Raw genomic sequence first — 22104 nt, forward strand, 5'->3', positions numbered from 1 at the left:
GCACACTTTCAGCTTGACAAATGGAATCTGGGAACGAATTCCAAACTGGCAGGCCCATGTGTCTGGTCACATGACTCGTTCTTATTGTGTTCCGTAACTCAGATGCAAGACTATCCGCACTCCTAGTCGAATAATCGGGATAAAATGAATTGGGCTTAAAAATATTCATAAAAAAATCTGGTGCAAGACCATTCAGACACTGAAATACAAATACTCCAATTTGATAATCTCTTATTTCACCAACCTTTAAAATTTTAAACTTTCTAAAAAGTTATTTAGTGCTATCCATACCACGATCATACCTTCCAATCAACCTTATAGCCTTATTCTGCCGAACTTGAACTCTTCTAAAATTGCAACTAAAATTACTCGCCCAAATCAAACAACCATAATTTATATAAGGCGCTATTGAGGAAAAATACAATAAAAGCTTAATTTTCAAAGGTAAAAAATTTTGAAAACAGTTCAGAACTCCAAGGCCTCTCGCCAGCTTGCATGCTATGATGTCGCAGTGTTTTCTCCAACTCAAGTTTTGATCCCCGGATGAATCCCAGAGATCGGATTTCTTCGACTTGTGAGAGCGGTAGGCCATTGTATAGAAGGACACCAGGCAGAATGGGAGCAGGACCAGTCCTCGTAAACATCCTGAAATTAGTTTTTGATGCATTGGCGCTAAGTAGGCTAGCACAAACAAATTCATGTGGGCCATCCAGCACCTTATTAGCCTTGAACAAGAACTCTTGCAGCCACTTTGCTGCAATCACTAAAGCCGTGTCGTCAGCAAATGAAGTAACTGCAGCTCCGGGAATGTAGAATCTCATTTTGTCTACGAATATCGGGTACAAGAGAGGACCAAGAACTGAGCCTTATGGAACACCGGACTTTGTGGGAAACGGCTGAGAAGATTTATTACTAAAAGTCACGCGTAGCTTCCTTTCACTTAAATACGGTTCAAACCAATTTAAAACACTACCCTTTATACCTGAAAAACACAGCCTTTCCAATAAAATCTTAAAATCAACAGTATCGAAAGCCTTTCTAAATTGAATAAAAACACCCATGCACTGCTCACTTTTCTCAAGTGCTGAGTTAATATTTTCCAGAAGAGCTGGACTGCCTGTGTCGTCGAAGGTCCTTTCCGGAATTCAAATTGACCATCGTGTAAAACACCAATTTTCATCAGATACTCGTAAAGCCGTGGATGAACAATCTTTTCATAAATTTTTGAATAAATCGGGAGAATTGATATTGGTCTCCAATTAGATATGTCAGTTTTCACTCCAGCTTTGTGCAACGGTGTAACTTTAGTTATTTTAAGCGCACTTGGAAACACCCCCTTTTTCATAGAAATATTAACAAGGTATACGAGGACAGGAAGAAAATAAACCAGCACCGACTTGAGTGTTCTAAGGCTCATTCCATCAACTAACAATTTTGCGTACCTCCTCTTCAGTACAAGGCTGGAAATTCATTTCGAAATCTCTTCCTCGCTCATCCACAAAACTGCTTGATTCGGAAACATGGGAGTTCCTTGTTCCTTCTTGAATCTTGCAGCCAACTTCAGAGAAATATTGTCCAAATGCGTTCACAACTTGCCTTGTTGCTTTGGGGTTACCTTTACTTTCTTCAAATAAATTTACAAAATATGTTTTCTTTTTTTGTCTTCTTATGGCATTTGCCCTATTCCTGAGCTCTTTATACATCACATGGAGCTCATTATTCTGCGAATGATTCAGATGCTCCTCATACCCCTGGTTTCTCATATCAAACAGATTAAGCAGCTCATCATCACACCATGGCTTTCTTGGTTTATTCTTTCTGGGGTTTATTTCTTTAAGCGGACACGTGCTATCATAAATGTTCGACACTATTTGGTTAAACTTTTCAAATGCTTCCAACGGATGACCTTCATTCAGTACTGTTTCCCAATTAATAACACTAATTTGTTCTTCAAAATTTTTCAGATTGACTGGCTTCAGTTCACGCATTTGTATTTTATTCTTTCTATTATTTATCTTCACTTCAGAATTCAAATGCAATACAACCAGCAGATGGTCGGAGGCTGGGCTTATAACACCAGAGCAGCACGCTGTACTTAGTATCTCCGAAGACACAAACACATTATCAATGAGCGTTTCCGAACGATCCGTGATTCTCGTTGGAATGCTCACGGTCGGGTATAAACCATTTGACATCATCAGGCTAAAAAAACAAACAAATTCAGCCCGTGCATATTTAACAAATCAAAATTAAAGTCTCCCATACATATAAACTCTTGACTAGATCTTTTGCAGCAAGACATTCAAATCCTTCAGCAAACTCATCAAATGATGCACTTGCTGGCTTGTAAACAACAGTAAAAATAGAAGCTTGATTTTCAAACTGAATTTCTATACTAAGGGTTTCTATCTTACCTTCCTTCCAAATGTCCAAATCCTTTCTAATTTTCCAATTCAAATCCTGGCGGACAATGAAAGCCAGGCCTCCATGTCCCATTGACGAGCGACTTCGAGCAATCAGTTCATAACCTGGAAAGTCAAAGGACGAGAGAAGGGTATCATGACCCAAAAATGTTTCACATAATGCCATTATATGTAAATTATTAGATTTGGAAATAAAATAAAAAAACTCATGGTAAGAGGACGTTAAATGACCATTCCATGTTACATGCATGAAATCCAGACCGGTCTAACTCCTCCAAAGCTGATAACTGGCGATATTTACTATCAAGAGATGGACGAAAACTAATTTACGACCCATCATTTCCAATATCCGTTAACAAATAATAATCAACATTAAATGGATTATATTGCAAATCACTCAATCTTCCACGTAAACTACTACTCATATTAACTAAATTTAAATAAAAATACTATAATTCATCCCTTTTCCGCGCTCAAACGCGGAAATAATTCATCCCTTTTCCGCGCTCAAACGGGACGATATTTATACTCTTAAGGAAGAAAAAATAACCGACAAAATAAAAATAAAGAGCAGTATATAACATTTTAACGAGATAAACACTGCCAAACTACTCATAAACGACAAACTAGACGCAATCTGAAAGCGAGTTAATTCGACGAGCAGCTCGCTCGCCCGGAAGCATTGTGAGGACCTGGCCACGATCTGACCATACATTTTTCGCGCCAAACTTGTCTCTCGTGGCACTCATAATATCGCGATGGTGCTTGGTTAGAGACTCAGGCAAAAAGATTTTCGAACCAGCCAATTTTGATTTACGCGCAAACACTTTACTGTCTCTTAGGTAGAAAATCTCACGAACATTGGGGTAATTTTATCGTTTGCCGACCCTAAATTATTCAATTTCGACCTGTAAACCATAGCAAAATCACAATCGGAGATACCGGAAAGCCCCGGCTTTTGCGAGGCTATATTCAGAATGGTCGACTTTAAGTCAACGCCCGGCTGCTGCTTAACACCGTGAAAAACTAGAGTTCCTAGCTGTTTTTCTTGCCCATAATCATCAATTTTCACTTCTAATTTTGCAATTCGGTTCTATAAATTTTCAATCACTCCTTTGATATTCTTTACTGACACCAACAATTGCTCTAGCTTCGGATTGAACTCAAGTGACACTGAGGAGTATATTTCACTCACGATTTCAGAGTTTGGTCGTTTCCGCACTTATCTTGAATTTGCTTAGTAATCACGCTCATCATTGATTCTTTTGTCTTTGCGATTTCTTCCTCAGTTATGACTATTTTAGCTAGCAAATCCGCGGTAGATGGTTCAGAAGAAACTGCTTTCAGCGACGCAAAAGTTTTAGAAGCTGTCTTATAAATGTCCAGGTTTTGGTTAACCTCTTTAAACATACTTCCAACATTTTTATCTGTTTTTTTTAGATGCTTTACGGTAATCGTCTTTATACGAGATGAGACTATTCTCCGTGAGGCGCGACTCTGTGTGATCTCCATACGCAAAAACTAAGTAGTTGAAAATTCCTTTTTTATCCTTTGAAACTTGGATACTTCTTACGGGCCTCAACGGGAATCTTTTGAAATTCGCTAAAGCAAGCTGGAACTGTTGGAATTTTGACATTACTTCGATAGTACGAGAAAAATCAAGAAAAATTTACTTTTCTTTCAGTGGGTAGACCCACGGCAGCAATTGACGGCTGGCCCGGTGGTCCACGGAACTATAAAAAAAACTTATATGCCTCCAGGGCATAACTTACAACCCTTGTCCTGAGTGCTATGAGGATTTGTTATCCTTAAAGACATAATTTCCATACCTTTCAAATACGCTGAACAAAATGGCTATCTCAAAATTTTGATTGGAAGTGTTTGGGGAAAAATGATGGGCGTGGGGGGGGGGAGGGGGTGGATCATTTGCCGTCTTTCGGGGATCACTTTCGACTAATAAAAAAGCACTAGCCCTTTCAATTTCCAATTGAATGAGCACCTTTTTGAAGTTTTTACGACAGTGCCTTCTATCTATAAAAAACCTTATATGCCCCAAAGGCATAATTTATAACCTTGGCTCTAAGGACTTTGGGGGGGGGGGTTGTCATACTCAAAGACGTAATGTCCGGACCTTTCAACAACGTTCAACTAAATGGCTATATCAAAATGTGGATCGGAAGTGTTTGAGGAAATGATGGGCGTGATGGGGGGGGGGGGGCATTAGCCCTCCGATCAGTTTTGACTATTAATAAGGGCACTAGCCCTCCAATTCCCAATTCAATGAGCCGTTTTGAAGTTTCTACAACACTTTCAATAAAAACCTTATATGCTACCAGTGCATAACTTACAACCTTTGCCCTGAGGGCTGGGGGGGGAGGCATCCTCAGACATAATTTCCGCACCTTTCAACTATGTTGGACAAAACGGCTATTTCAAAATTTTGATTGGATGTGTTTGGAGAAATGGTGGGTGTGAGAGAGGGGTTAATTGCCCTCCGACTATTCCGACTAGCCTATAGTCGAAATCACTTTCGACTATCAAAAAGGGCACTAGCCCTTTCAATTTCCAATCGAATGAGCCCTTTTTGAAGTTTCTACGACAGCGCTTTCTATAAAAACCTTATGTGCCCCCAGGGCATAACTTACATCCCTTGCCCTGGGGGGAGTGTCATCCTCAAAGACATAATTTCCAGATCTTTCAACTACGTTGAACAAAATGGCTATCTCAAAATTTTGATTGGCTGTGTTTGGGGAAATGGTGGGCGTGGAAGGGGTGTTAGTTGCCCTCCAATCTACTTTCGACTATTAAAAAGGGCACTAGCATTTTCAATTTTTAATCGAATGAGCCCTTTTTGAAGTTTCTATAACAACTTCTTCGATACGAAGTGCCCTGGTCTAAAAAAATAATACATTGTGCCCACATCGTTCTTTACTTAGGCAGCGCTATTGCGCTGCCTATGATGGGTAACAAAATGTCTGGTTGACTAACATTTTTACTCTTGGAACAACCCCTGAGCAATGTCCAGTCGTTTTTGCAGCACCATCAACGCTTACAAAACAAAGGATATGTGTTTTATTACTGACGTCTATAGATTCATCAAGTTGAATTGAATAAAATGGTGCGTTTCTAACCATTTTATAATTTGATTTTCAATATCTTCAGCCATTTCTTCAATTCTGCTCCTGAAAGGGTTAGCAGAAATAGAAATTAATTTGAGTCTTTGGATAGCCTGTTTTCCCAAAACAGCTTCACAGGCGTGTAACATCCAAGGTTTGATTAAGTCTTCCCCTATCGTATATGGTTTTTATTCTGTACAGTTTGGAGTGCTATCAAGTAGGAAGCCCTTAATAGAGACTTATCTTCAGCAGCCATATTTTTAAAGCCCATTTTTGCTTTTTCATACTTTCATGCACTCATTGAAATGTTCAAGTGGTTTGTCAACTAAATCTGGGTGTTTTGATTAAAAGTGAATTTTAAGTTTGGACGGTTTCAGGGCAGCGTAACGGTAAACTTACATGATAAAAAACTGAAAGAAGTCTTGGGTCCTATTCACTATCAGGTTCTTGAATAAATCCAAATTTCAGGTAGTCTGAACCCTATTTTCTTAATATTTTGCGGTTTTTTTTTCACCTCCTTTTTGCATGTTTTTTGTAATGTTGTCTGACGAGGACTGTGGAAGCCCTGGTAAGTCAAATTCACTGATCAGCTCACTATTGTTACTATTTTTATCACTTATTTTATATTCACTTTTTCCAATGAAGTGCAAAATATTCACTTGGCTTTTCTAACTCATTAGTTTCAGGAAAGTCCATTAATTAAATAAATTTCAAATTGATAGCTATTCACTTCATATTTTTCAACTTTGAGAACACTTGCTCTCATAGGTATTAGTTTACTTTCAAGGAGCTTATGCTGGGCCGTAGAAAATCAGGAACGGAACTTAACGGAAATTCCACCTGTTTATTCTGAGTATGTTAACTCTGGATTATCTATATTATATGCATACATATAGTATAATAAGCCAAAACAGAAATTACAAGGATATATATATTTGCATTTCAGAAGAACTCTTCTTTAATTTTTCCATTGAAAATTTTCCTACCCTTCAAGGGTCAAATTATTTTACCTGTATAGACTAATATCATATTTTAGATCATATTTATATGAGCTGTCAAATGAATTCATTTTTTGTTCAATATTTTGCTTGTTTGTCGTTGTTGTTTTTTTTTTCAGGGGGAAACGGGTGTTACTAATATTATTAAGATTGCAGAGACGGAAGACTGATGAACAATTTTAATTTCTCTACAACTAGTCAGGCAGGGGCGGATCCAGGATTTTTTTTTGTGGGGGGGGGGGCAAAATAGGTTGATGTGATAAACTTGCGTTAGGACCAAGTTTAATTAACGCAAACTTGCGTTATTTAAGTAAATTACACCACTTCAGATACGTAAGGGGGGCTCCCCTCGTCCCCCCCCTTCTGGATCCGCCACTGTAGTCAGGATCATTTTTTAAATAAATCTAAAGTAACTTCCGTTTCACAGTGTTATGAAAGACGTGGGCCTTATTTTTCAAGTAGAATCCTTTCAAACTATCATAGAAAAGAAGTTGCCGAAAGTTGGGGATAAAGGTGCTTCAAATTTAATTTTGTATCTTATATTTTCCATCGTCCTAAGTTCTACACAACAAATTCGTCTTTAAAGATTATGGTATCTTCAAATTATTTTAAACTTGACTTTTCTCAGCTGTGAATAACGTGTGAGCCCTCATTTCAACACTTGACGGGTTGACTGGTGATATTATCAAGCTAGTCGACGGTGTGCTGCCTGCTCACAGTTCTTTATAAAAAAAATATAATTAGCAAAACTATGATGTATATTTCTACTAAAAAAGTAAACCCTCTTCTGAACTGATTTAATTTAAATAGTTTTGTAGTAAATCTTTTAATCTTTTAGCTCACATTTTTGAGACAAAAGAAAGATGGTACTACTACATTGGCAATTTTGAATCCTGGAGGTGGTATTGCACCAGGGACTTTAGAACGACCAGTAAATCTTGGGTCCTTATTGCCGAAGCTTCTTCCAGGACAGGGAACTAGTCGCTTAGAAACTTCAAAGGAAGACAAAAGAAATCTCCTTAAAACAGGTTTTCTTTCTCTTTACATTCCTATTTCTGTGCCGTTTCTTTCTTGTAAATATTATTTAATTCTTGATTTGGTAGGTTTAATTAATAAACCAACACTTTGGACAGATTTAAAGGAATTTCGTCGGATGAAGTAACGAATGAAGCTTGAAACTGGATGTGTAGGAGGATGAGCTTTCGCTGGTATGTCGGCTTTAATTGGCCTGGTGGTGCGATGAATCATCATTAAGTGTTGTAGCATAGCAGGCGTTGAGCAAAGCTATAAAATCTGAAAATTCAAGTAATTTTCTCAGGTTAAACCATAGTCAACGCCATATCCAATCGTGAGTTACCGAGGTATAAGCCCCTCCCTCCGAAATTTTTTTCTGACTCGCAAGAAAGTAATGTAAATGCATATAAACAAATTATTGATGCATTTTGTAAGTTTTTTGGCACCCCCTCCCCCTGAAAAAAAAACAACCCCGTCTAGAACAAAAATCCTATATACTTCTTTGTCCACTGTATCAAATATATCTTGGTAATGAGGCTGGAGGAGGCTTCAGAGATGTTCATTTTAAAAGTATTGACATTTATAATGTCGTTTTAAGAAATAGCTTAGCTGAAGTTTAATACCAAGTGTGTTTATGGTCATGATTTTTTCCGGGAAAGGGGGAAGGTAGGTAACCATTTTTATATATTTACATTACTATTTAAATGATGCTCTTCTTATAAAACACTGCTATAACTAGTGACAAGCCACCGCAGCATCAAGCCATCCGGGGTCAAGATAGTTGTGCACGCTTCTATGTCACCTCACTGTTCAGAACTTCACTCAGTATTCCCAGCCGTGAAACTCCCCTTTTAAATATCGTCCTATGACCTCTTACCACCCTATTGAGGACATCCCACCATCCTTTATCCTGTCATCCTTCATCTATAAAACGTATAAGACCGCATCGCTGGAAGAGCTCAAGGCAGTAGCAAAAAGCGCCTACCCGAAGTGCTTCAAAGAATGGAAAACATGCTGGAATAAAAGTATCATTTCCGAGGGGCATTGCTTTGAAGAGGAGAAAATAAATATTGACGAGAAAATAAATCTTTTTCCAGAAAACAAAAGTTTACCTTTATGTTTGAACAAACCCCAAACAACGGATATTCCCCTCAAACTCTCATTTTTAAGTCAATCATAATCATAACTGCCTAGTAAGCAGGTACTCATCCTAAATATACCTGCTAGGTGATGACCTTTACTTTTATACCACAGTGTCCTGTACTGACCATACCAGTCTTTGATTTACAGCATAAATATATATAACGAACAGTAGCTATATGTCCTTTGCTCTAAATTAAAGATTTTTGAAACACATTAACCCAAGTGACTCTTCATGACTCCGCCCTGGTGCATGCGCAATGACAAATGCTATGATACGATCCGATGGAAATTCAAGTCGCAATTGAACCTATTGCTCTGACGGTATAGGAACCTTCCCGAACTAGCGCGCTTTGATGTTGTATCATTATTGAAGAAACATTTTGCTACTGTTCGTTATATAATATTTCTGCCGTGTCTTTGATTTACAGTAGTATAATCAGAAAGGCTAGCCGTCCTACCATCATGTAAGTGACATTGTAAATTCCATGCCATTTTATGACTATTAATTAAACAAAAACTTTCCGAAAAAGGTTTTTAAAAGTAAAGGCCATTTTAAACTTAAGCTCAGCAGATACAAATACCTGTTAAAATTCAAACACAACACGACTAGAAATCATAGGCAGAGCAATAGCGCTGCCTAAGTAAAGAACGATGTGGGCACAATGTATTATTTTTTTTTTCGTGGTCTTAGACTAGGGCACTTCGTATCGAAGGAGTTGTAGAAACTTCGAAAAGGTTTCATTCGATTGGAAATTGGAGCGGCTAGTGCCCTTTTTAATAGTCGAAAGTGATTTGGAGGGCAACTAGCTCCCCCCACGCCCGGCCTTCCCCCAAACATATCCAATCAAAATTTAAAGATAGCCATTTTGTTCAGCATAGTTGATTTCCAGATATAAATTATGCTTTTGAGGAGGACACTCCCTCACAACCCTCAGGGCAAGGGTTGTTAGTTATGCCCTGGGGGCATATAAGAACGAAGTTGGCACAATGTATTATTTATTATTTTTTTTCCTTTTAGAGCAGGGCAATTCGTATCGAAGAAGTTGTCGCAGAAGCTTCGAAAAGGGCTCATTCAATTGGAAGTTGGAGTGGCTTGTGCCCTTTTTACTAGTCGTCGAAAGTGATTGGAAGGCAACCAACACCCCTTCCACGCCTACCATTTCCCGAAACACATCCAATCAATATTTTCAGATAGCCATTTTGTTCAGCGTAGATGATTTCCACATAGAAATCATGTTTTTGAGAAGGACACTCCCCACAGCCTTCAGGGCAAGGGTTGTAAGTTATGCCCTGGGGGCATATAAGGTTTTTATTGAAGGTGTTGTCATAGGAACTTCAAAAAAGGCTCATTCGATTGGAAAATCAAAGTTCTATTGCCCTTTTTGATAGTCGAAAGTGATTGGAGGGCAACTAATCCCCCTCTCACCCCCACCTATTCCCCACACACATCCAATCAAAATGTTGAGATAACCATTTTATTCAACGTAGTTTTATGTTCTCGAAATTAAGTCCTTGATGCTGACACCCCCTCCCCCCCAGCCCTCAGGGCAAGGGTTGTAAGCTATGCCCTGGGGGAATATAAGGTTTCAATAGAAAGAGTTTTCTGAAAAACTTCAAAAAGGGCTCCTTTGATTGGTAACTGAAAGGGTTATTATCGTTTTTAATAGTCAAAAGTCATTAGAAAGCAACTAACACCCCTTCCACGCCTACCATTCCCTTAAACACCTTCAATGAAAATTTTGAAATAGCCATTTGTTCCACGCAGTTTAAAGTTCAGGAAATTATACCTTTGAGCAGGACACTCCCCCCCCCCCAGTCTTCAGGGCAAGGGTTATGAGCTATGCCCTGGCGGCATATAAAGTTTTTATTGAAATCTTTGTCGTAGAAACTTGAAAAAGGGCTCATTCGATTGGAAATTCAAAGGGCTAGTACCCTTTTGAATAGTCGCAAGTGGTTTCAGGGCAACTAACGTTCCCACGCCCACCTTTTCCCCTAACACATCTAATCAAAATTTTTAGATAGCCATTTTATCCAACGTAGAAACTTGAAAAAGGGCTCATTCGATTGGAAATTCAAAGGGCTAGTACCCTTTTTAATAGTCGCAAGTGGTTTCAGGGCAACTAACGTTCCCACGCCCACCTTTTCCCCAAACGCATCTAATCAAAATTTTTAGATAGCCATTTTATCCAACGTAGTTGAAAGTTTTGGAAATTAGGTCTTTAAGGATGACAACCCCTCCCCCCCCCCCATCCCACAGGGCCCGGGGTGGAAGTTATGCCCTGGGGGCATATAAGGTTTTTATTGAAAGCGTTGTCGTAGAAACTTCAAAAGGGATTTTCAATTGGAAATTGAAAGGGCTAGTGCCTTTTTTAATAGTTGAAAATGATTGGAGAGCGACTAACACCCCTCCCACGCCCACCATTTTCCAAAACACATACAATCAAAATTTGAGATATCCATTTTTTCAGCGTAGTTGAAAATTATGGAAATTAGATCTTTTAGGATGATAACCCCCTCAGAGCCCTCAGTGCAAGGGTTGTAAGTTATGCCCTGGGGGCATATAAGGTTTATATAGAAAGTTGTTGTAGAAATTTGAAAAAGGGCTCATTTGATTGGAAATTGAAATTGCCCTTTTAATTTAATAGTCGAAAGTGGGTGGAGAGTAACTAACCCCCCTCTCACGCCCACCATTTCCCAAAGAATATTCAATCAAAGTTTATAGATAGCCATTTTGTTCAACGTAGTTGAAAGTTCTGGAAATTATGTTTTTAAGGATGACAAACCCCCCAGAGCAAAAGTTGTAAGTTATGCCCTGGGGGCATATAAGGTTTTTATAGATAGATTTGTCTTAAAAACTTGAAAAGGGGCTCATTCAATTGGAAATTGAGAGGTCTAGTGCCCTTTTTAATAGTAAAAAGTGGTTGGAGGGTAACTAACCCCCCTTCACGCCCAGATAGCCATTTTGTTCAACGTAGTAGAACGTTCTGGACATTTGGTCTTTGAGGATGACAACCCCTCCCCCAGCCCTCAGGGCAAGGGTTGTAAGTTATGCCCTGGGGGGCATACAATATTTTTATAGAAAGCGTTGTCGTAGAAACTTCAAAAGGGCTCATTTGATTGGAAATTGAAAGGGCTAGTGCCCTTTTTAATAGTTTAAAGTGATCAGAGAGCGACTAAAGCCCCTCTCACGCCCACCATTTCCCCAAACACATCCAATCAAAATTTTGAGATAGAGATTTTGTTTAATGTAGTTGAAAGTTCTGGAAATTAGGTACTAGAGGACGACAACAACCCTAACAGCCATTAGGGTAAGGGTTGTAATTTATGCCCTGAGGGCATACAAGGTGTTTTTAGAAAGCGTTGTCGTGGAAACTCATAAAGGGCTCACTCGTTTGGAATTCGAAAGGCCTAGTGCCCTTTTTAATAGTCGAAAGTGATTGGAAGGCTTGACATTTTTATAGCAAAGATCGATGTGGGTATAATGTATTATTTTGTTGTTGTTATTGTTGTTTAGACCAGGGCACTTCGTATCGAAGGAGTTGTCGTATGAACTTTGAAAAGGGTTCATTTGTTTTAAAATAGAAAGGGCTGATGCCCTTTTTAATAGTCGAAAATGATTGGAGGGCAACTAATCCCCCTCCCATGCCCACCCACTCATTTTCCCATTATGTTTAAGAAATAAATGTTGCCTTAAGGTTAAATCAGAATGCACTGTGTTAATGCTAATTCCCGATAAGGTATCTCAGCAGTATTCCAAGTACGACTGAGGGTATTGTGTTCAAACTTTTGGGGCTACTTCTGCTCTTAAAAGTTAACCAAATCAAAATAGTGTAAGTGTATCCAAGCTATCAAAGAAAGTAAACATATTTTTTTTCCATTTCAGGTCATCTAGAGGAGTTATGAAACTAAATTAAACACTACTATTTGTGTCCAGATTTTTAAAAGGATGTATGTTGTTTAAAATTGCTGAAAATTTTTCTCCAGCATCCAAATAGCAGGCCAAACTATAAATTCTTTAAAAAAACACAAAGATCTAAACAATTATTTTCTTTTTATATGAAAATACTGTGCCAATATAAAACAACCATAAATAATTTAAAAAAAACTGTTTCCACAAAATAAGTTTTCCCAAGAAAAGTAAAGAACTCCATTAAACAAAAAATGAGCAAAAATAAAATCAAATAATCTACCAAGCGTGAAACTATCACAAGCGTGAAGCATCGATAAATAAATGAAACTCAAAACGAACAGAAATTACAATAAATAACCGAGTCAAACTAAAAACGAGCAGAAATTAACATGAGTAGGGCTCAAAACCTCTATGCCTTCCCAAGGCCAGAACATAATTTGCACTTTTTTAATAAATGTTATATCATTATATTTGTATTAAACTGACATTGCACATTCATTTGTATTTTTTTCAGTAAAGTGCAAATTATGTTCTGGTCTTGGGAAGGCATAGGGTTTGCCTTCGGAAGGCATAGCGTTTTGAGTTTGACTCGGTTATTTATTGTAATTTCTGTTCGTTTTGGTTTTCATTTATTTATCGATGCTGATTTGTGGTAGTTTCACGCTGGGTAGATTATTTGATTTTATTTTTTGCTCATTTTTTGTTTAATGGAGTTCTTTACTTTTCTTTGAAAAACTTATTTTGTGGAAAAAGTTATATGAAACCCAAAACGAACAGAAATTAAATAAACAATCATAGCAAAAAACATACAACAAGTAATAATATAAATGAATAAATAGATTTTAAAGCGAGTTGCTTAGGCTGAATATGAAAATCAAGCTTAAAACGAAAAAAAATATTTTCCTATTGATGTATAAATGAAACTTAAAACGAATAGAAATTAAATAAACACTCAATGCAAACAAACATACAATAGATATTAATGTAAATGAATAAATAAATCTTAAAACGAGAGAAACTTAAATTAAATACGCAAATCAAGCTTAAAATGAACAAAAATCACTACAAACAAAAGTTTGGATATCGCCTCCTTCTCTCACTGTAAAAGTCTAAAACCTACAGTGCCATTGGCGCTTTACTGAAAACCAATTTAGGACGAATATTTTCTTTTGAAAATAAACTTCTTTTCGAATATTTTCGAATATTTTCGAATATTATTCGAATATTTTCTTTTAATATTGAAAATAAACATTAAAATTATAGTAACATTTTGAACTGATGAGCTTTCAGCAATTAATATTATTATGCATTAAATATTCAGTATAATTTATTAGCTCCTTTTAAAGTTGTTAAAGACTGAAGTTATAGTTTCAATACAAACAAGTGTTTGGATACTGCCTCCTTCCTTAACTGTAAATAAAAACCAAAAGCCTACTGTGTCATTGGCGCTTAACTGAAAACGAATTATATTACAAAGTAAAGCGCCAATAACGCTGTAGGTTTTAGACTTTTACAGTGAGAGAAGGAGGTGATACCCAAACTCTTGTTTGTAGTGATTTTTGTTCGTTTCAAGCTTGATTTGCATATTCATTGTAAGTTTCACTCGTGTTAAGGTTTATTCACTTATTTTCGTTAATATCTATTGTATGTTTGTGTACATTGATTGTTTATTTAATTTCTGTTCGTTTTAATTTTCAATCATACTTCAATAAGAAAATAATTTTTTTCGTTTTAAGCTTCGTTTTCACAGTCAGTTTAAGCATTCCTCGCTTCAAGACTTATTTGCACGTATAGGGCTTTACTTGTTGTATGTTTTTTGGTATGGCATTTCGTTCCCTGTATGTTTATTTTGTGTTTCATTTATTTTTTACTAGCAATTTCTTCTCTCGTTTTGTTTGAATTTTAAAACGTATTTATATCTGCTGAGCTTAAGTTTAAAATGACGTTTACTTTTCTTTGAAAAACTTGTTTTTCGGAAAGTTTGTTTCAATTAATTTTTGTTCGTTTTTGATTGCAAAAAGTTTCAAGTTTTTAAAAATTCCTTATTTCAAAATCAAACTTTAAAAAAAAAAAAAATGTTCATCAAAGTACCAAAACTGGTATCAAAGTAACAACATCAAAGGGAAAAAATGGGTTTGTGTCAACCTCGGAGTTTTTATTATCTAATGTTTGAACTATTATTAGCAAAGAGCTATCTCCAAATGTTTATAGGATGGGTTTGGGGAAAAGGGGCATGGGGGAGGGGGGCTAATTAACCTTCGGTCTCTTTTGACTCTTTAAAAGTAAACAAGAACTTTCTATTTTCAATCAATTCAGCCTTGTCTGAAGTTTATACGAGCATCCCTTCTATAAGAACTAGATATACCCCCAGAGTATAACTTACAACGCCTGTCTCTGGGCCTTGAGGGGTTGTGTCGACCCCGGAGTTTTAATATCTGATGGTTGAACTATTTTTTCACAAAATGGTCACCTCAAATTTTTATCGGATGGGTTTATCCATCTAATAAACCCAAAGGCGTGGAGGGCGGGAGTTGCTAGTTGCCCTCCGATCTTTTTTCACTCTGAGAAATTGAACTACGACTTTGAGTTTCCCTCCAAATGAACCCTCTCTGAAGTTTATGCGAGCATCCTTTTCATAAGAACCACATACGGCCCCTGGACATAGCTTACAATGCCTGCCCCCCGGCCCCTGGGGGGGTTGTGTTAACACCGGAGTTTTTGTTATCTGACCTTTGAACTATTTAGAAAAAAAAGGCTCTCTCAAAGTTCTTATCGAATGGGTTTGAGAAAAATAGGGCGTGGAGAGGGGGGCTAGCTGCCCTCCGATCTCTTTTGACTCTTAAAAAGTAAACGAGAACTTTCAAATTCATATGAGCCCCCTTCAAAATTTATACGAGCATACCTTTCATAAAAACCATATATGCCCCCAGATCTATACTTACAAGGCCTGCCCCGGGCCCTGGGGAGGGGGGAGTCTGTCGACACAGGAGTTTTTCTTATCTGACCTTTGAACTACTTTTAACGAAATGGCCATGGAGTTTTTGTTATATGATCTTTGAACTATTTTTAACAAAATGGCTACCTCAAATTTTTTATCAGATGTATTTGGGGAAAAAGGGCTTGGGGGGACACTTCTATCACTTTTGACTCTTAAAAGGGGCACTAAAACTCTTGATTTCCAATCCAATGAGCCCTCTATGAAGTTTATACGAGCATCCCTTCCATAACAACCATATATGCCCCCAGGCATAACTATCAACGTCTACCCCCGGGCCCTGGGGGGCTGTGTTGACATCTGAGTTTTTTGTTATCTGAACTTTGAATTATTTTTAACAAAATTTCTATCTCAAAATTTTTATCTGATGCATTTACGGCATGGAGGGGGGGGGCTAGTTGCCCCCGGTCTCTTTTGACTCTTAAAAACAGAACAAGAACTTTCAATTTTCAATCAAATGTGCCCTCTCCGAAGTTTATACGAGCATCCCTTCCATAAGAACTATATATGCCCCTTGTGCATTACTCATAACGCCTGCCTCCGGGCCCTGGGGGGTTGCGTCGACACAGGAATTTTTCTTATCTGACCTTTGAACTATTTTAATGAAATGGCTATTTTAAAAATTTTATCTGGTGGGCTTGGGGGAAAAAGGGTGTGGGGGGGGGGGGCTAGTTGTCCTCGGATATCTTTGACTCTTAAAAATTGAACTAGAACTTTTAATTTCCAATCAAATGAGCCATTTCTGAAGTTTATACGAGCATCCCTTTCATAAGAACCATATACGCCCCCAGGACAACACTTACAACGCCTATCCCCCGGGCCCTGGGGGGAGTTTCTGTTATCTAGTTTTTGAACAATTAACAAAAAACTGGCTATCTCAAAATTTGGAGCGGATGGGTTTGGGGAAAAAGGGTGTGGGGGGGGGGCTAATTCCCCCTTAACTCTCTTGATTCTTGAAAAGTGAAATAAAACTTTCAATTTCCAATTAAATGAGCCCTCTATGAAGTTTATACGAGCATCCCTTTCATAAGAACCATACATGCCCTTAGGGCATAACTTAGAACGCCTTCCCCTTGGGCCCTGGGGGGTTGTATTGATACCTGAGTTTTTCTTATCCGACCTTTGAACTATTTTTAATAAAATGTCTATCTCAAAATTTTCATCAGATGGGTTTGGAAAAAGAAGGCGTGGGGGGGGGGGGTTGCTGCCCTCTGATCTCTTTTGACTATTAAAAAGTGAGCTCGAACTTTCCATTTCCAGTCAAATGAGCCCTCTCTGAAGTTTATACGAGCATCCCTTTCATAAAAACCATATTTGCCCCAGGGCCTAACTTGCCACACCTGCCCCCAGTCCCTGGAGGGTTGTGTCGACACTTGAGTTTATGTTATTTGATGTTTTGAAAATTTATGACTTAATGACTATCTCAAAAGCTTTATGGGATGTATGTGGGGAAACGGTGCGTGGGGGGGGGGCTAGTTGCCCTCCAATCTCTTTTGACTCTAAAAAACTGAACTAGGATTTTCGAATTTCCAATCAAATTATCCCTCTCTGAAGTTTTTACGAGCATCCCTTCAATAAGAACGATATATTCCCCCCAGGGCATAACTTACAACGCCTGCCCTCGGGCCCTGGGGGGCTGTGTCGACCCCAGAGTTTTCGTTATATGGTCTTTGAACTATTAAAAACAAGGATATCTCAAAGTTCTTATCGGACGGGTTTGAGGAAAAAAGGGCGTAGAGGGGGGGGGGGGTGTGGGCTAGGTACCATCCAATCTCTTTTTACTCTTAAAAAGTCAACTAGAACTTTCAATTTCCAGTCAAATGAGCTCTTTCTGCAGTTTATACGAGCATTCTTTCCATAAGAACCATATATACCTCCAGGGCATAACTTATAACCCTTGCCCTGAAGACTATGGGGGGATTGTCCAGCTCAAACATATAATTTCCAGAACTTTCAACTACGTTTAACAAACTAGCTATCTTAAAATATTTATTATATGTGTTTGGGGAAAGGATGGGTGTGGAAGGGGTGTTAGTTGCCTTCCAATCACTTTCGACTATTAAAAAGGGAACTACCCATTTAAATTTACAATCGAATGAGCCCTTTCTGAAGTTTCTACGACAATGCTTTCTATAAAAACTTTATATGCCAACAGGGCATAACTTACAACCCTTGCCCTGAGGGCTGTGGGGGGGTTGTTATCCACAAAGACCTAATTTCCTAAATTTTCAACTACGTTGAACAAAATGGCTATCTCAAAATTTTGTTGGGGAAAAGGTGGGCATGAGAGGGGGGTTAGTTGCCTTCAACTGATTTTTAACTATTAAAAGGGCGTTAGTCCATTGAATTTCTAGTCAAATGAACCCCGTTTGAAGTTTTTTTTCCAAAACTTTCTATAAGAACTATAAGTCCCCAGGTATGATGTAAACCTCTTCTCCTTAGAGCTGCGGGGGAGTGTCCTCCCTAAAAGTACAATTTCTATGTGGAAATCAACTACGCTGAACAAAATGGCTATCTCAAAATTTTGATTGGATGTGTTTGGGGAACTGGTGGGCGTGAAAGGGCTGTTAGTTGCCTTCCAATCACTTTTGACCCCTAAAAAGGGTACTAGAACTCTCAATTTCCAATCAAATGAGACCCCTTTGAAATTTCTACGACGACCCCTTCCATATGAAGTGCCTCTGGGAAAAAGATAATAAAACATTGGAGCCGTATGGCCTTTACTATAAGCAGCGCTATAGCGTTGCCTCTGATATACCCCAGTGGCTATTGCTAGGTTATTGGCAAGACGAAAGTCATACTTTTTAAATTGAAGCCGTGTAAAAGTGGAATGTCTAGATCAGATGTTTATTTGAAAGAAATTACAATCACAAGCCCCAAAGGGCTGAATTTGAATTTTGAGGTCAATAAATAAAAATAGGCAAAAAAAGAGAAGAAAAACAACGATAGATTTATAAAACAAAACAAAAATTATAAAAGTGCTAAATTTGAATTCGTCAGAAAGAAAATATTTTCATTATTCATTATTAAAACTCCCATTTCATCAAATTCGTCAAAAAATAAAATATAAATATATATTTCGGTCACAACGTGTTTAAAAGGTAAAAACAAGGAAAACTCGTTTATAACTCACAAAAAAAAGAAAAAAAATTGAATAAATTAATAACTCTGTTAAACTATTAACCTTGACTTTTACATTATACTTTAATGCTACTACACCATACGGTCTATTACCGCTCTAAATTTATTACTGGAATTGAATACAACACAGCTATGGTTTTCTGTTTGTAAGGCATACGTTCTGGCATATCCGGTTCATATTCTTATCCTTTGCTCTTACTTTACCCAGGAAGGTGTATGTTGTATCTGACCTTGCCTGTTATAAATGCATCCTCTCTTATGCCCTTTTACGGAATTTTTCTTTTCTTTTAATGAATGCTAGTTTTTGCCTGAGCTTACGTTGCATCATTTTTCCTTTTTTTTGGTGTGGGGAAGCTCCCTATTTTAAGAGTCAAAAAATGATCAGAGTGCACCCCTCCCCCCCCAACGCCCTTTTTTACCCAAATACATCTGATCAAAAATTTGAGATAGGCATTGCGGTTATACAATATCATCGCGGTTATATAACAATATCATCGCGAGCCCTGGGGCAAGAGCTGGAAGTTATGCCCGGGGTATAATAAGGTTTCCATATAAGGTTTTACGGAAAAGGTGGCCGTATGAACTTTGGAAGAAGCTCATTTGATTGTACATTGGAAGTTCTATTTCCCTTTTAAGGAGTCAAAAGGGATCGGGGGGCAAATAGCTCCCCCCCCCTCACGCCCTCTGTTCCCCAAATGTATCCGATCTAACTTTTGGGATAGCCATTTTGTTCAAAATAGATTCAGTCCTTCTAAAATGAAGGCAGTCTCTTTTAGAGAGTGAGCTTGAATTGCCTGCCTCCCTCTGGGTATGAATATCCAAATGCCGAAACCTCCAGCCCTCCTCTGGTTGTTTGGGCGTAATAAAAGATCTAAAGCCGAACTGGTCAGCCGTGACAAAAACAAAAAAAGGAATATAAAGATGACAAACGGTTCTATGGCCAGTAAATGAAAACGAAGAGAGCAAAAAATTCAAACGAATATTTCGCCCGTATACAACAAGGCGTCTTGAGCATAGAAAAAAATAAACCAACAAAAAGCAAAACTAGAAACTAAAACTAAAAAATATATATAAACCTAAACTAGACTAACATGAAATATACAATATAAATATATAATGTACTTACATATAAAATTGGCAGCTACCTTCATGAAACCACAGTTACTTTTGTAACTGCTATGTGAAAATAAGACCACGCGTATACTTTCTATTCTGTCAGATAAGGCAAGCAATAAAAAAAAATAGTTTAGATCGTCTTTTCAATTTTGTGTATTTTTTATGTGTATTTAAAACTTTTCAGTAAAACCGCTTAACTACGGACCATATGGGTCTTATTTGCCGTCCTATGACTCAACGTTCGCTAATGCTTCCAAACAAGAGTCTGAACTTATCTACCAAACATACGGAGACGAAACTGGAGTACAATATGCGGAAAGGTATGAACGTTTCCTCTTCTGATTCTCGTAAAATATATCAATAGTACAAGCAGGGTAGGCTCTAGCACTCTAATGCCAACTGCTTTCTTTAAAGAAAATCCAACATAATGTCAATAATGTTTCTTCTACAGTTAGATCTGCTCAACTAGATATCTCTTCAAGTGGACCTCCTTTTGCCACCATTTGTCGAGGTTGCCATACAGGGGGGGGGGGGCACGGAATACTGTGTTGACATGATAGAGGAAATATATAGGATTGAGTGTTTGAAGAACGGCTTTAGTGAGTTCTGCGCGTTTTGAGCGGTCTCCCTTCTCAAAATACATAAGTTACTGAAGAATTTTCGGTAAAAAAAGAATAAAAAATAAAATATGACCAAGAAACAAAGAACGAGAAAAGATTAAGAAGTAGAAAAGATAAAATGAACATATACGGTAAGTGGAGAAAAGACGTGAAAACACAGGTAAATTAACTCTCTAAGAACATGCATAGCAGTTCAGAATCTAAAATAGATACGGTACATATATAATTGTTCAGGTTGAGTCGTCCAAATTTTTGAATAGCTTTTCTCCCACAAATCTGGGGGGATAATTACCCCTGCCATAGATTTTGATTTTTTTTTGCCTTCACAAGGATAAATTGAATGCCTCCTCTCTCCTACATTTTTGTTGATTGGTGCCACAACTTGCAATAATTACTGGTAAATGAAAATTTTATCAATGCGTAAATGTTGCTATAATAAATATGACTGTTACTTTCGAATGCTTATTTGAAATCTAAGGCTAAGCAAATATAATCTCGTAAACCACATTGGTATGTCATAAGAAAAACAAAATTAAAGAAATGAAAACCGGAAATGGGACTTTTTAAGGCCAACGAAAATACCAGACGAACAAAGCGAATATTTCGGGAGGACAGCCGAATCCCTTCATCAGCACTATAAGAAATTGGTTTAAAATGCAAAAAGAAAACAAAACGGTTTAAAATGAGTGAAAAATTATTTTCACTCATTATTTCAACTCATTAAATTATTTCAACTCATTAAAATGAGTTAAATGAAAAATTGGTTTAAAATGAGTTTCAAAGAAAACAAAAACGTTTGTTTTCTTTGGTTGTGTTTTTATTGGTTCTCCGCGTTGTTTGGTTTTTAAATTTTTAATTCTGCCAATTTTGGTTCTTATTTGTTTTTTCTGGTGGTTTTATCCGAATTGTTTCATTCACATTTTGGCAATTTTCTTGTACTTTCTCTGATACCTCTGGAAAAAGGGTAGGGGGTGGGTCCTCCCAAAAATTGACTTTGTTTCTATAGTGTTTTCATTAGCCTTAAAAAGAACCCACTCTCGGCCTTCATTTCCACAATTTTGTTTTTGACCTAAGCGATCGTTTCGGCTATATGACTAAAAGCCATCTTCAGCGAAATACAATGTAAATACTAAGACAAAGAAATTAATAAGGATTTAACTGACTAAAAACTCTTGGCTACAGTGGTGCCATCTAAAACAAAGAAACCTAAAAGGCCATACAGGCCATACTAAAACAAAGAAATTAATAAGGATTTAACCGACTCAAAACTCTTGGATAAAGTGGCGCCATCTAAAACAAAGAAACTTAAAAGGCCATAGTAAAACGAAGAAACCAATAAGGATTTTACTGACTCAAAGCTCTTGGATAAAGTGGCGCCATCTAAAATAAAGAAACCTAAAAGGCCATACTAAAACCAAGAAACCAATAAGGATTTAACTGACTCAAAGCTCTTGGATAAAGTGTTTGTTTCTTTGTTTTATGGTTTACATTATATTTCGCTGCAGACATCTATTAGTCCTATAGTCTAAAAATTCACTTACGTTATATTTTATTCACTGTCTTCAGAAAATTCCTCATTAACTTAGTGTATTTTGTATAATGAAAAAGCAATGTGGTCTTCGTCATAA

At 37.4% G+C, this 22104-nt stretch overlaps 1 protein-coding gene across 2 annotated transcripts in view; it reads left to right on the forward strand.

The window, feature by feature from the left end:
• Window positions 1-22104, forward strand: part of Brd7-9 (Bromodomain containing 7/9) — a 220850-nt gene that overhangs the window by 155503 nt on the left and 43243 nt on the right. For both annotated transcript variants that reach the window (XM_089098433.1, XM_089098434.1), the window contains exons 6-7: window positions 7376-7565; window positions 20041-20176. In XM_089098433.1, coding sequence (XP_088954559.1) covers window positions 7376-7565; window positions 20041-20176 — 326 coding nt within the window. The remainder of the gene's footprint in view (window positions 1-7375; window positions 7566-20040; window positions 20177-22104) is intronic.

The sequence above is a fragment of the Artemia sp. Qi Xiang Cuo genome, chromosome 12 (genome assembly GCF_049724085.1).
Source record: "Artemia sp. Qi Xiang Cuo chromosome 12, ASM4972408v1, whole genome shotgun sequence".
Classification (NCBI taxonomy): domain Eukaryota; kingdom Metazoa; phylum Arthropoda; class Branchiopoda; order Anostraca; family Artemiidae; genus Artemia; species Artemia sp. Qi Xiang Cuo.